The following is a 15,734-nucleotide window of genomic DNA, read 5'->3' as shown; positions in this document are numbered from 1 at the left end:
GGACTTTTTAAATTTTTTATTGATTGATTGATTTTAGAGAGAGAGGAAGAGAAAAACTTCAATTTGTTGTTTCACTTATTTATGCTTCATTGGTTGCTTCTTTTATGTGCCCTGATGGGAGATCAACCCCACAACATTGGCATATCAGGATGACACTAACCACCAGCCAGGGCTGTTAGTGTTTCCTGCTGTCAGAGTTGGAAGGGGCCTCAGAAATTATCCAGACCAAGTTTCTTCTGTGATAAGGAGAAAACGGAGGCCCAGAGGGGCAATGGCTTGTCAGAGCCCACCGGGCATCCATGAGAAGTAGGGCTGGACGTTCCTCTAGGCAGACACCTCAGTGTAGCTCAGTATGGTCATTAGCAGGGTTGTTAGCCAAAAGCACTAGGTGGATCATTCATCAATGCTGTGTTTCTCAGCATCTGGATGTTTCTGAAAGCCGTGCCTCTGTGTCACCTGACTTTGAGCAGATCCCAAAGTCATCCAGGGGAAAGCAAGAAATGAAATCAAGTTACTCAGATTCATTCAGACAAATCTCCACTGGATTCAGATCAATCAAAGGAGGTGTCCTTGGGTACTATCGCTCCGTAATGCAATCTCATACATTTACCCATTTGTCTTCCCATGGCAGGTAATTGAAACGCATGTCAGCTCTCTGGCGTGCACAAAAGATGTAATTTTAGGCAAATATAATTATTTTCCCATTTGTTAAGTCTTACTTCTTCATTGGTTGAACAAAGTAAGCATCTTGGCAAAGATACTTACTTTTTTTTTTTTTTTTTTTTTTTGAGTGATTGCAACTAAATTCTCCTGTCACCATTCCAGTTCTCAAAGTATATCATTCTAGGGGAATATTTTGTAAAATATTGATTGGCCAATCACAGCTACAAGTGCGTGCCAATTTTACTGCCTTTTTCATCCCAGTGTTAGATCAGACGCCAAATCCAGGGGCTGGTTGTAGGCACTTATAAGGAAAGCACTGTAACAAACAGTAATTGCGGTTGGTTTGACCCACCTGAGTTCAAGTCACTATAGAACATCAGGCAAGTGACTTCACCTCTCTGAGCATTAATGTCCTCATCTGGCAAATAAAAATATAATCCTACCTATTTTCTTAGGATACAGGAAAAACTAGATGAGATAATACAGAGAAATATGTGTATGTATTTCTTGCTCAGCAAGTAGTAGCAATTATGATTAACACCTTGTCAAAAATTATGACACGCTTCTGGGGGCAGATCCAGATTTCCTGGGTGTGTTACAACCCCACTGATGCCTTTTTGTCTGCCTACCCCTAGAGCTGATACCCACACTTAACAATTTGTAGGGTGCCAGAAGGGGCAGGGCCTTAGAGATGATCTTGTCTCACTACTTCATGGTATAAATGGGGAAACTGAGGCCCAGGGACACGCAGCTGACTAGCGGCAGTACCAGCCACTGCCTGAGTATTCCTCCTTCACCACAGTTGTGTTCAGCTGTTACTGACTGTCAGAGCTGGGCCTGGCAGATGCTCCTGTCTGCATGTTTTTAAAACAGACATTGATCCTATTGACAGAGGGACACTGTGCTCAGGACATGTTCATATCAGCACAATAGTTAGTTATCCAAATCCATGGGGTTTCAGAGGAGCCTTGTCTGCCAGGATGGAGGAATACTGAATAGGCTGCCTAAGCCAGCAGGGCTTCCGGTTATCATCTCACTTCACAGAGGGGAAAGGGAACAGACTTGCTTGGGGTGGGCCTTGACTTCATTCCTTCTCTTCTCTGGGTTCATGCTTCCCCTCCGAGAGGAGCTGGTCCAGACTCTGTCTTTTGGGGCCTTCCAGGAATTTACCCACAAGGTAGGCCTGCACCTACCCCAGGGGTTACCAGCTCCTAAATTAGCTCATGCCATTGACCTTGCAAAAGGCAAGGTCACCGTATTATTTTCTGCCATGCCCTTCACACTCTTCCCTTGTTTGTTTGTTTCTCTCTGTCTTGCCTCCTGCCCTCTTTTTTAAAGGGTACAGTGGGTCCTCTCACAACAGAGCTGACTTACAAACAGCCAGGACCATCAGTGGGCGCTCCTTTGGCAAGATCTGCTCCCGGGCAAGTCACTTCATCTCCCTGAGCCACAGTCTTCTCCTCTGGACAATGGAGTGGCATAAATGCCAGCCCTGCCTGCCTCCTTGGGCTGGTTTAAGAGCCAAATGAGATTTTTGCTCTGCAAACTCTAGTTCTAGTAAGCTAGTCACATTACCAGCATGCTGCCTGGCTCCTGGCTGGCTCTTGGTAAATGCTTACTGAATTAGTGATACAGCCTGTGGAAGCTTAAGGACATCTTCATTTCCTCATGGTTTCCCATGACTTAAGTCAAGGCAGAATGTCTGGTAAACAGCAGTTAGCCTTGACAAGAGAAATGTGAACCTTAGCAAATTCACAATGGCTGGAGGAACCACTGTTTTTGCAAACTTAGAAGTGCTGGATAAACAGAACTATTCTAAAATAATGTACTAGGCCTAACCCCATGGTTCCTCTTGAGACTAAGGCATTTTGAATCCAGAGGGGATTTTATAGCCTTAAGAATGATCTTTCTCATCCCCCGTTTCCCTCCATTTACTCCATCCATTTCCAAGGGTTCCCAGACCCCTTACCTCCTATCAGGACAGCCCTGGAGGGCAGGTGTGGTAGATGCCATCCAATCGCCCACCCATCGCTCCTGAGCACCCACGGTTCTAGAATAAGCATCTTACTATGAGCACCTACAACTCTCACCTAGTGCAAGGAGCAGGTCAGATGTCCAGGGAATTAACGCTTTCAGGGGCAGCCCTGAGCCAGGGATGGATGAGAAATGGAGGACAGATCCCTCACTGTTTCTACCCCTTGGGTGGAAACTCCCAAGAACCGGTCTAGTCTGTTTCCAGATGTCAGCTAAGGACAATCCCAATAGGGTTGTGCCTCAGTTGCCTTCCCGGAAACCTGTTCATTAATGCACTTTGTACTGGCTCCCTTCCCTGTCCCACCTCCCTGACCCCTATGAGTGTGTCCTAGGATCACCTTCCAGATAAAGTACGTGCATTGTTACCCTTGTCTCAGGCGCTATTCTAAGGGCGCTTCCCATGGCTATAGGTAAGAACAGGTATTATCATGCTGTTGGCCGCACACTTTGGGTATAGTGGGACTAGCCTAAACCCCTTCCAACTCCAAGTTCAAAGCACCTCCCCCATGTCATCACGACTTCCACTAAACCACATTACAGGAGGATGAATGCTAGAAAACTGGCGCCTTTTTTTTTTTTTCCTTATGAAAAGAAAGAATTCATGTTACTGGCAAAGTCTAAACATGGCTCAGAATCTGCAGCAGGGAAGGAAGTTGAGTGAAGCCATGATTAGAGCCTTGTTTATGCTGTTCTTCATGAAATCTCAGCATCTGGGCTCTAACTCACCGTCCCTGCCTTCATTAGGCCTGTTTGTAAGAATTTCGGTGAATGATGATGTGCTTGAATTTCATACTGCTTCTGTGTAGCATAAAAGACTCAGACTTTGGAATTTTATATTTCAGCACCTGATTTGAAGGAATGGGGTCTTCTATCGCTCTAACAACATAATTGTCATTCAGAATGCACCTAGTGAGATGTAGGCTTGTCTTCCCCATTTACAGACATTAATTACTGTTTGGTCTTAGGGGTAACAGACACGGTTCTATTCAGTGCAAATTTCCTGAGCATCTGCCAGGCACTTTACAAAGTCCGCTGGGGGAAGCCAAGTTGAATAAGAAATGGTCCCTGTCCCCAGCCCCCACCAGGGACTTCATAATCTCTCTGGCCAAGTGCCAGTGCCTATGAAAGCAGGAAGATAATTTCCCAGAACCTACTAGAAAACTTTCACTGCAAGTTTGGCCCCAGTTTGAGACTCTTAGGCTGATTTTTAATGTCATTTTCCTCTGTCAAGGCGTGTGTTGTAGCTCTCTTCAACAAGCTATGGATCTGGAAAGGCCAGTTGTCGACTGCCTCTGGATTGATGTAATTAAGAGTAGAGACATACATACTCCATCAAACTGCAGGATACATGGGCGGGGGTGTGGGTCAGCAGGAATGGAAAGACACACGTGAATGTGGGTTCTTGTGGGGTAAAAGCCTGACTCTGACCTTGACACCTCCCAGCCCTTGTGGTCCAGGCCTTACCTTTCCGGAAGCCTGAGGAAGTGGCTTAGAAGGCAGGATTATTTATCGAGCCTTGCATTTCATTGAGCTTTAGATGCTCCATGTTGAGGGGAGCCGTAACTCTCCTTTACAGCATTAGCTCTGCTTGAATGCCCCCAGTGATGGAGAATTCATCTCCTGTCATGTAGAAAGGATGTGAGCTTTGAAGCAGGCATGTCTAATTGTTAGTGGCTAGGCACTGTGGCTTAATTTCTCTGAGCCATCATTTCAGCATTTATTTTAAAATAGTAAAATACAAGGTGATTATTCTCCTTGCCTTGAGAGGGATGGTGAAAATTCAATGTCATGAGACTATGAACATTCTGGGCTTGCTGACTGTCACAGAGAAGGGCCATGGCAACTGTTGACCTCCTTCTTCTCTCCTGGCACTCTTGTCAATGACCCCAGATTTATCACTTTCCAGAATTTCTTGAGAAAATCACAATCTTGCCTCCTTAGGACATACTTCATACTTTATATAATGTCTTTAGTACATGAAAGCCCCTCTTATTTGTTTGTTTAGACTCTTATGTATTTTCATACCCCATTCCTACCTCCCTTAATGAAAGGCAAACATTCTAATATCTAATGCATACGTTGTGTTTGTATGCATTTTGGCAAAATGTAGTATAGTACTGTCTTTTGTGTATATATTTTGAATTTATGTCAATGCAACCGAACGCTGACATGTCTTTCCTGTTTCTTTTTCTTCCCCACTAAGCACTTTGTTTTCTAAGATGCCTCCATGTTCCTGGGTGTACACCTTGCCCATGGCTTTTATTGCTTACCCCATGGGGCATACCACTCTGCGCCCATCCACTCTCCCAGGGACAGACCCCCAGCTCACCTCAACTCTCTGCCTCCACAGATAATGAGGGTCCTTGGACATGTCCCCTGTGAACCCAACAGGGCAGAATTGTTGGGTCAGAAGGTGTGTGAACACGGAGCGTGCCTAAAACCCGCCAGTTCTCTTTCACTGTCTGCACTCCCACGGGCGTGAGGATTGCAGTGTCCCTACCTCCCACCAACACTTGGTGTTCCCAGAGCTCTCATTTTTCTGCCAATCTAAAGGCATAAAGACATATCATATTGTGGTTTTAAATATTATTTGTTGCTTACTAATGAGTTTGGGCATTTCTTCCTGTGCTTGTGAGACATTTGTTAATTGTCTGTTTGGATCCTCTGAACACTTTTATTTTGATGGCCCTGTATTTTTCTTGTTGATTTGTAAGATATATATATATAATATATATCAGTCCCTTGTTGGCTTTTGGCTTTGCAAACATTGTCTCCACTTGGTCCCTTGTCTATAAACTTTAAGTCCTTGCTGAGCAGAAGTTCTGAATTTTGATGTGGTTACATTCTTTTCCTTTTGTTTTTGGTCCTGTGGTTTGTGACCCCGGTAAGCGACAGCTGCCTGCACAGTGTGATACCGATACCCCACTAAATGGTGGGGAGACCTTTGTGGGAGAAGGAAGTGACTTTTACAGTCCTATTTTCTACCCCACCGTCAAAGGAATGCAGGCAGAAGTGTGGCCAACCTCTGGGATTCCCTGTTCCATTTCCTGAAGGTTTTTAAGGGACCAGCAGAATACCTGCATTTCACTTAGAGCCAGAGCCTCCCGGGCAATTCCTCTGGATGCATGCTTTGAAATGATTGCTTAACCATCATTTTCCTGGCACTTGCATGCCAGCTGCTGGCTAGACACAGGGGCTGCTGAAATAGATAAGACACAGCCCCTGCCCTCAGGGAGCCCTGGCTCCAGTTAGCTGCATCACAGGACCCCACCTGGGTGTGAGCCCTGAGAGCATTTAGAGGAGGGGCCTGCCAGATTCCTGGAAGGCTCCCTGGCAAAGGTGGCATCCGAGGTGAATGCTGGAAGACCAGTGAAAGTTAGCCAAGAAGAAGAGAACAAGTCGTTCTAGGTGCAAATAACCTGTTGTATTTGGCTGAGTCCTATGTCCCCTCAGGTACTTAGCTTTTGCCCCAAGGCCAGTTCAAGTGAGTCAATGGACAAATCTGCCTGTGTCCACTTGGCCTGTTACAAAATCTCAAAACAAAGGTCAGTGAAGTTAACTTATTAAAACTGTGGCAGACAATTTGGGAAGACAGAGACGAGTTTGTAAGGGACCAGGCAAAGGGAATACAAACGCCCCCTGCTTGGTGCTGCTGAGGGGTGCTGCCTCATCTGCTCCCACCCCAGGGAGAGGAGGGACCCTGTAGGTTCTCGCCACAGTGGCCACACTGGGGTATGGGTGGGCTCCCTAAGGAATGGCTTAGCCATCCTGGAGATGAACAGAGTCAAGGCCTGAAGTTGCCACAGTCCCATCTCTGAAGAACCATCAGGAGCAGGAGCTGATTGATGCGCAGCCCCCGGGCAAAGCCAGGACCTATGAGGGGAAGCCTCGAGGAAAAGCTTTCAGCTTGAGATGACGGAGACCATTCAAAGCAGTTGCAGAATCATCAAACAAGAGTTGCAAGTACAGAGATCTCCCCCACCCGCCCACTGGCTGTAGTGAGACCCAGGCAGGGAATGGGACCTCCCCAGAGCTCCTTCTGAGTTTAGCAGTTTCTTGGAGGAAGGGGTGGGGGGGGGGGGGGGGTCCTAGAGCGAAGTAGTTTTACAGCATCTTTGATTTTCATTGAGCCAAGATCATCTATGGTTTTAAACCTCAGAGTTATACGTTGACTCTGTTCGTTTGCAAGAACAATTAAACCGTAAGGGACACATATGCCTTTCTCAGTTCAGATCTAGAGCCAACTGAGGACCAGTGGGCACTCAGGGGTGAAAGGGAGTAGAGCCTCTGTAGCAGGATGTGGGGACCCAGCTAAGCAGGAAGTTGGCGACCCCACAGCTGGTCCCCCTGCCGGGGATGGTTGCGGTGCAGGCAGGCGGCAGCATCACCCTGTGACTGAAGCTGTTTCCCAAGCCATCTTGTGATGCTCTCGGGCCCACGGCCAAGGAGTATTTTCCCACCGAACTTTCTGGAGCCATCTACTCTTCACCAGTAGGACCTACCATCCAAATCCAAAATCTGAAATAGCGTACTTTTTAGACGAGAGCTCTCCTTTTATGGCCCACACAAGGAGCCAGTGCTATTCTGCAGGAATGGGGCTCTTTGTTTCACAGTAGTTTTAGCCTCTGAGGACAGAAAGTGTCAGCTTGAAGGGCCCTTGGTGTCATCCGGTGGTTCTCAACTCTAGCTATGTATTAGGGTCCACTCGGGGACTTTTACAACTACTGCCACCCAGGAGCCACCCTCAGGGGTTCTAATATAATAGGTCCACGCTGGGACCAGCCATTTTTATTTTCTAGAAGTTCCCCAGGTGACCCTAATGCCTGCCAGGGCTGAGAACCACTGGAACCCCTGCAGTGCACTTTGCAGGTGGGGGAACTGAGGCCCAGAAAAAGGGAACGATCTGTCGAAGGTCACACAGTGAGTCAGTGACAACGTGCAGCAGAACCTGTGGGGCAGGGCGGTCAGCAGTGACAGCCCCAATGCCGCAGCCCCTCTCCCTCTGCTCAATACGCCCACCTCCTGACCCCCAGGGGAGCTTTCTGTCTGTGCACAAGTCCCCTGACCCACAGTCTGCAATGCCAGTCTGTATCCAAATGAGGGGGTTAGCATTGTTTGTACAATGGAGCTACCAGGCATGGTGAATGGAAGAACACAGTGAACGCCATTCTTCCAACTTCAGACTCCGGAGGGGCTCTGGGCAGCGTGCAGGAGATGAGACTCTATGCTGCCCGGGGCGTAAGAAGCAAGACTTCAGTTTCCGCTCAGAAACCAACCGCCCAGTAGGAATCACAAGGCCTGGGTACACCTAGGGCATTGCTCCAACATGAGGACTTATCACCCAGTGCCCTGAGCTCACAGAAAATGGAGTGCTAGAAGGTGAGGAGCAGTATTCTGGGAAGGTTTCCTGGAAGAGGTGGATAAAGTTTGGATATGTTGGTTTGGTAGAGAGAGGGGAAAAACCCCTTCAAAGCACAGAGACCTCTAAATAGCAGTAAGAAAACATAAGGAGTGTTTGGGGACCGAGTAAATAGTTCACAGTTACTTTTATCATGACATCAAATAACTTATAGAACACTTACTATTAGTTAGGCCCCAGACCAGAAATTGCCTTTATTCTCCTCTCTAATTCTCATAGCCACTCTGAAAGTTCCCATTTTACAGTTACAGCCACCTGCTCACAGGGTGCAAACTGGAAAGGGGATGCTGTCTGCAAATAGGAATAATTTTTACCCCCTGGTGGGGTTGGGCGAGGCTGCAGTCACTAAACTACAAAGTCAGAGACAATGAATTTTTCTTAATCTTTACATCTCTAGCTTCCAGCACCGATGTCCAAGGCCTCCTTGGTCAAGGATGAGGAAATAACCCCATCTTCCACCACCTACGCTGATATTTTTAAGGGGTTGTTTACTGTGAAATATCTCAGGCTGGGCCTGGCATGCAGTCGGCACTCAATAAATGTGGGCTGAGTGACCGGCAGCCCTGCTCAGTATGGTGGTGAACGCTCTCTGAATTCAGAACTGTGGGACCCACGTTCAGGTGCCCACGTGGTTGTTGCCCAGCACACGGCCTGGAGCGTACACTTAACCTACCCGAGGCTCCTCCCTCATCGATAGACTGGGGTGAATTATACCCAGCTCAGGGTTTGCTATGAGCCCTTATGCAAGAATGTGTGAAGCGTGTGTGAGCCTCCAGGCACCGCCCCCAGGGTGACATTATGGTGATTATGGTCATGGTGGGAAGCTGAGTATTATTTTGGTGCCAGGGGACCTACAACAGGGCCTGTGAGTCAGAGGGGTGGGCCGTGTGGCTGGTGGCGAGGCGGGGGCCAGCTACAGCTACTTCCAGCTCCTGATGATTTATTCCGATCAGCTGGCATATTTCATGTGCTGCCTCCCCATGCCAAATAAATAAATCAGGGCCCCCCTATTCTGAGGGGCAGGAGCTATTGGGACTGAGACTTCAGAAAGGCCTGAGCAAGGATGCTGGAGCTCCCAGCAGAGTCTGCTAATGTGACATTTAGGAGCTGGGTGACCCAGGAAAGCAACAGCTGCCTGCACAGTGTGATGCCCCCCAAATGGTGGGGAGACCTTTGTAGGAGAAGGAAGTGACTTTTACAGTCCTATTTTCCACCCCACCATCAAAGGAATGCAGGCAGAAGTGTGGCCAGCCTATGGGATTCCCTGTTCCATTTCCTGAGTGTTTTTAAGGGACTAGCAGGATACCTGCATTTTACTTAGAGCCAGAGGCTCCCGGGCAGTTCCTCAGGGTATGTGCTTGGAATTTCTGCTACCACGTTGCTTTATAACCTCTGGGCATTTTGGGGATCAGGATCTGCTGCTCTGGGGACCCACCTGCCCTGCAGGCAGGCATTCCTCTCTGCAGTTAATACACTCAGGAGGAGTGGTCAGCTCCACACGGAACTGTCACCTCCCAGGGATCCCCCATCAAGGCAGCCCCATGGCAGGGAAGAGCATGGGCTGTGGTAATAGTCCTAGGTTTGAACCTGGACTCTGCTCTTAGTATCAGTGGGACCCTTAGCAAAGCCACAACCTGCCCAAGCCTCGGTTTCCTCATCTATAAAGTGGAACCAAAGCCATCTACTCCACTCAACTGTGAGAACTAAAAAATGGCATAGAAAATTCCTAGCATAGATCCAGGCACAATGTGGACTCAGTGAATCCCTTTGACCCCTCCTGCCCACTCCCCAACCCTGTCAAAGCCTGCTCTGTCCTGGGGGCTCCTTTCTCTACTCCCACCCTTGTTCCCTTTGGTCCTCCTCCTCGAACCCCACCTTTCCCTGGATCTGCTTTATCTGTGGTCACCAGTATCCCCTGAACCCCTGCTCAAGGGACTGGTCGTCCCAGCCTCTCGGTGACATGTGACATTGCTGGCCAGCTCCATGGTGAAATTGTCCCTTTCCTTGGCTCCCACAATGCCCCCTCTCCTGGTGTCCTGGCCACTTCTTCCCAGTGGCCTTGCTCTGCCCATCACATCCCTCCACACTGATGTTGGCTATCTCCAGGATTATGCCCTTGGTCCTCTTCACTTCTCACTTGGCCCAGTCCCTGGGAGTGTCCTCACTGCCCACTGTTCCAACCCCCAGCTAGGTGCTGATGGCCCCAACTCCCTCTCCCCAGCCCAGAGCCAAGGACATCTCCACCCTGATGATCCATCGGTGCCTCAGGCTCAGCACATTCAAACAGGAACTTATTGTCTTTCCCCATTATTTGCTCTCTACCTGGTTTCCCCACTTCAGGAATGGCATCCAAGCCCCCCAGTCTTTTGCTTCACTTCCCTGTTCCCCATCTTTCCCACCCATTGATCACCCAATTGTCCAGATTTTTCCTGGAAAAAAAAAAAAAACATTGTCAAATCTAATTACTAGTCTCCATTCCTCCTTCCACCACCCTGGTCCTGTGACCTAAAGCCACCAACAGGATGAAGGTAAATTCAAATGTATCACTTAGGTCTAAAAATACACCTGAACAAGTACATAAGAAGGAAACTCGCTCAGTGTATCCTCTGAAAGATGCTAATTCCTCCTCAGAATGCATTAATAGAAATAGAATGTGCAGAATGAAGGAGAGGATGGTCTTCTCTACTTGCTGCTGACCAGATCACATCTGAAGTGCGCTGGTCAGTCCTTGGGTCTACACTTTATCAGACAGACAATGAATGACATTGTGTAGTGAGGCCCAAGGAAGGGCCTGGGTGAGGTGGGAAGTAGAATGACGTTTTTAGTAAGGTGGGGTTGGGGGCTAGGGTCAGGGGGATGATCTGTCTTTGCCTTCGATCTCTAGGACTGTCCTGGGGCAGAGGGAGCCGAGGTAGTCTGTGTGGTCCTGGAGGGCAGAACTAGATGACAGGGGAAAGTCACAGAGAGACCATTCAGCTCAGTTACCAGGAAGGACTTGGTAACTGGCAGAGAATCCAGTTATGGGGGAGTGGGCTCCCTATCTATACATGTACAGAAAAGGACAAGTGACCAGTTGACGAGACAGTATGAGAAAGTGTTTTTCCCAGCCCAGATCAGGTCAGAAGTTTTGCGATTCTACCTGGGGACAGGAAGGGCCTACAAGAATAAAGCCAGGGCCTGTGGGGAGAGCCAGAGCTGGGAGAGGAGCACCCGGACACAGACACAGGACCCAAATCTAACCAGCCACTATCTGTTGCTCCCCACAGACAGCCAGGAGGTGAAGGTGGGGGAATACAATGCTGTGGCCGACACGCTGGAGATCATCAATGACACCATTAGGTTCCAAGGTAAGGCAGAGGGTGCTTCTCCAAGCCTGTATTTTACCTGAGGGTTGCGGACAAGCTCAGAGTCCTTGGTTTTGTGGGGAAGAGGGCGCATCCTCTTCTCTCAGCACATGCACTCACTCACTGAGCGCAGGGGCCCCACCACTCACATGGGGGCCAGATTCCAGCCCCTGGGATGGGTCATTGGGCTGTGTATGAGTTCAGGCTTTCAGCAAGGCATCTGTGTTTAAACCAGAGGGTGGCCAGGAGTAATTATTTTTAAATATGTCTCTTCCTCCGGGAAAGGACTTGGTTGGGTTGGTCATAAAGCGTCTCGACATGCTACTTTTCTTTCTTGAGATTCTTCTGCTGGAGAACTCCTCAGCTTCTACAACCAGAGCAGGTAACACCTCTTCTCTGCAGCCTTCCTGATTTCCCCCAACTGAGCTAATGACTCCCTTCTCTTGGCTTTCACAATTTTTTTGTCTCTGCCTTTACCATGCCACTATCACTTTGTATTGAAATTTCTAGATTGTTGGACCATGAGCTTTCTGACTGGATCTTGTTTGGTTTTAAATTCCTGGCACCAGCCAGGGTATGCCACATGTTGGATATTCAGTGATATTTTAGGAAAAAATGAATCCATGATTGATCAAGTGAGTGGACAGGTGAATAAATGAATGAGCAGGTGAATATATGAGTTGCTGAAGTAATGGGTGGATGTATGAATGAGTGAGCAGTGGGATGGATGGATGGATGAATGGACTGGTTTAACAAGTCTTAACCCCCTCAAGTCCATTTTGCCCTTCACAGTCATGTCATGTCGAAGGTGCCCCACCTCTGCCCAGAGCCCTTCGTGGTGTCCTTTGCTCACTCCATGGTGTGGCCCCAAGGCCTCCAGGAAGGGACTCCACCTCACTTCTCTTTCAGATCTCCCCAACCAAACTGCTTACAGTTCCTCAGCTATGCCAGAATACCACCAAGCCTTTGCCTCTGCCAGGCTGTCTGCCCAGAATGCCCTTTTGTCCTTGTCTTCCTGGTGAACAGCCAACTGCTCATCTTCCTTTCTGTAGCCTTTCCTGACTCCATTGGGCAGAACTACACTCTGTTTCCTGCTCCCTGCTCAGGCCTCCCGGTGCCTGATGTCATCGACCACCTAAACACTGTCATTGGAGGCAGCTGATGTAGTGTTAGAGCACAGGCTTCAGAGTTAGGCAGATCTGGGTTCAAATTCTGCCAGCTTTGCCACTTGCCTGGCTATGAAAGCCATTTAACACCTAGAAAACTGCTGCCAACTCCCACCCCACCCACCAAAGTGGGAATAACCTTTCCTGCCCAGGAGCTTGTTGGGTGGATCCAATGAGAAAATCTCCATGAAGTGCTTAGCCCACAGGAAGCATTCAGTAAATATTATTGCTTATCACTGACTTTTTCTTTTCACATGGCTAGTGTGTAAGTTCCTTGAGGACAGGGACTGTGTCTTATTTATCTCTGGATCGCTGGTACCCAGCTCTGGGCCTGATGGTCGTCGTCGGTAGCCGTCCGTCTCGAGAGACGATGGTGTAGCTTCTTAAGAGTCTATCTGCACCGCCGAGAATGGCTGTGCAGTCCAACTCGGGAGTGACACGGTATCTGTCTCCTCCCGTGTTGAATCGACATCTTGCGATGACGCTGGAGTGTCCTCTCCAGTGAAGCTGAAGCTACAGAGCCTGGGCAGGGTGATATGGAGGGTCTGCTGTTGCCCATGCAGCAGACCCCCCCTCTCTTCGCAGCTGAAGGGTCCAAGGGAAAGACGGAGTCAATACAGCTTGGCTTCAGGTGCGCCGCAGGAGTTGCCGGTGTTGACTACAACGTCAAACCGCCTAAGGGACTCCGGCTCCGGATTTTCTGTCGGGGTTTACTCCCTTAGCCTTTCCCCTGAAGAGGTATGCCGCAAGGCAGCGGAGGTTTTTTGGAGTCAGAGTTTTCCTTCTCTGATGTGCCCTGACTGGAAGATCGAACCAGCGACACTTAGCTCGCAGGCCGACGCTCAATCCACTGAGCCAAACCAGCCAGGCTTGATGGTAGAAGGTGAATATTAATGATGTTGACCCTCATGATGATGAAGAAAGGCATAGTGATAGATGAAGGAATGGGAAAAATGGATGGACCTGATGAGGAGCAAGATAGAAAACTCAGGGCTGCTGCTGTTACTAACACTTCTGACAAATCGTTACCATTTGGCTTCCATAACGTCTTAGTTAAGATGCACCCTGGGGAGGCGCTGTTTCAGGACAAGGGAAGGTGAAGGAGGGAGGAGGAGCTGTTGTCAATTTTCTGAAGTTGTTTCTACACAAACAACTAGTGGTCATAGTCGTCATATAACATTTGATCTAAACCTAACCCCCTTTCTCAATGCCCAGAGAGGGGTTTGTTTCCTGCCAAGAACTCATGGGCGCCCCCAGATGGCTCTTGTGTTTGGGAGCCAGAAGTCCCTGCGCCAGCTAATGCAGCCAGGACTATGGGTAGGGGGAGAGAGAAGGAAAATGGGGCATTGGAGAGGAAGTGTCTGGGTGTTGAGCTTTCACTGGAAGCTAGAAATGGGGTTACCTCTGTCACCTTGTGTCTGCTTTTGCCCTGACATGTAGCCCTCAGAGCCACCCCTTATAAAAGCTTCTTTACTTGGAATTGCTTAAAGCTTTACATTCGCCGTGCCAGCAGGTTCCCAGCTACTTTCGAACCTGGCAGCTTCCCTAGACTGTTGAGATGGTTCAGATGCCTCTTATCTACTGAATGTTTGCAAACACATTTGAACTTGTTAGCAGAGCTTTTGAAACACAGATGTTTGGGGGAGCTCTCAACCCCTGCTGCAATATCTGCCCATCCCCTGCTTGTCTCCTGGGAGGGGAGGCATAACAAAGGCTGGCACCCATGGCATGGCCCGCAATGGGGGTGTCATCGTGACCCCTGATGGGTCCCTCGGGGCTCCCAGGTTCAGCCAGTCCCAGGCACCTGGCTGATTTCACACATTCCTACTGGAGGGAAAAGTCCCAGCATTTCACAGTTCTACAGCAGAAATCTGACCTGAGAAAGAAAAAGAGAATTTGCAAGAAGTGGAGATGAGGTGGGGAGAGTCCCTGTATCTGTCCTCCCAAGCTACTCTGTACCTGGTAAAACTAAAACAGGACAATGGTGCCACCTTCTATAAAGATGAGTTTGCTTTTGCATCCCTCGGGGCTCCCCAGGTTCCTGGTGCCCTTGAAGAATAAGCAGGGACAGTTCTGCAGTCACACAGAGACATAGAGTCCCACAGTTTCAGTCTGGTCCTGGCGCAGCAAGGAGGGGAAGGCCTGCAGGTAGCTTCTGCCTCCCCCAGTTAGCAAGTCCTATGCAAATGGAAAATCAGAAAGAGCTTTTTTAACATAATGACCTTGAGGCAGAAGATCCACAGCCAGAGCACACACACATCTCTGTGGAGTTGACAGGCAGGGTGTCTGCCCTGTTGAGGGATGGTCATTATCATGTGTTGGCACAGAGCCCTTGAAGGCCAAAGCCAAGTTCCTCACCCCCAGTGACACCCAAGTACCCCCTCATGGCATCCAGCCCTGTCCATTCCGAGCCACTGTTTCCTTTGAGGATAAATGGCAATGGTTTTTCAACAGGATAATTAGACCAAATCAAATTCTAGTCTTCTAATGGCTATTAAATGCATCACAAATCCCTTATTGATTCTCTTTAGAGAAAGAAATAAGTCCTGACTAAGGCTCCCTGCTGGGCAGGCTGGCCAACCACCAGAGCTCGCTCACCCGGTAGACGCGTCCTGGAGAGTTTGTGCACAGGGGGCAGATGTCAAGGAATCCAGGCAAAGTTGCTCTCAGGCACTGACCTCACTGGGCTCAGCTGATGTCTTTTCCTTGGCCCTCTAGGATCCGAACCCCCAAAAGACAAGACTATCATCCTAGAGCAGCTCCGGAAGATCTCCCTACCTCTCTACAGCATCCTTTCTGCTCTCACCATCCTGGGAATGATCATGGCCAGTGCTTTTCTCTTTTTCAACATCAAGAACCGGAACCAGAAGTAAGTTGCTCATGGCCTCCTCTTGCATCACGCTTTCTGGATTGACAGACCTCATGGACAAAGTGAAGGAGCATCACGTGACAGATTCTCCAGTGGCACAGAAGAGCTTAGGGCCATTTTCTCAAAGTGTGCATGCTGCTCAGTTGCTGGGATGTTGTTAGATGTGTCATGAGTATGTGTGTGCTCATGCACACACACAGGCAGGGCTGCTCCTTACACAGGAGCCCCTGGTCAGGTAA

General features: G+C 48.8%; 1 protein-coding gene across 1 annotated transcript in view; it reads left to right on the top strand.

Annotated features, from left to right (window-relative positions):
* GABBR2 (gamma-aminobutyric acid type B receptor subunit 2) overlaps positions 1–15,734 on the top strand; it is a 340,480-nt gene that overhangs the window by 242,912 nt on the left and 81,834 nt on the right. Inside the window, exons 9-10 of the mRNA XM_090274483.1 lie at positions 11,383–11,463; positions 15,345–15,495. Coding sequence (XP_090130609.1) covers positions 11,383–11,463; positions 15,345–15,495 — 232 coding nt within the window. The remainder of the gene's footprint in view (positions 1–11,382; positions 11,464–15,344; positions 15,496–15,734) is intronic.

Source organism: Furipterus horrens, unplaced genomic scaffold (genome assembly GCF_987537825.1).
Source record: "Furipterus horrens unplaced genomic scaffold, mFurHor1.1.pri manual_scaffold_4, whole genome shotgun sequence".
Taxonomy (NCBI): domain Eukaryota; kingdom Metazoa; phylum Chordata; class Mammalia; order Chiroptera; family Furipteridae; genus Furipterus; species Furipterus horrens.
This window is presented reverse-complemented; position numbering and strand designations above follow the sequence as displayed.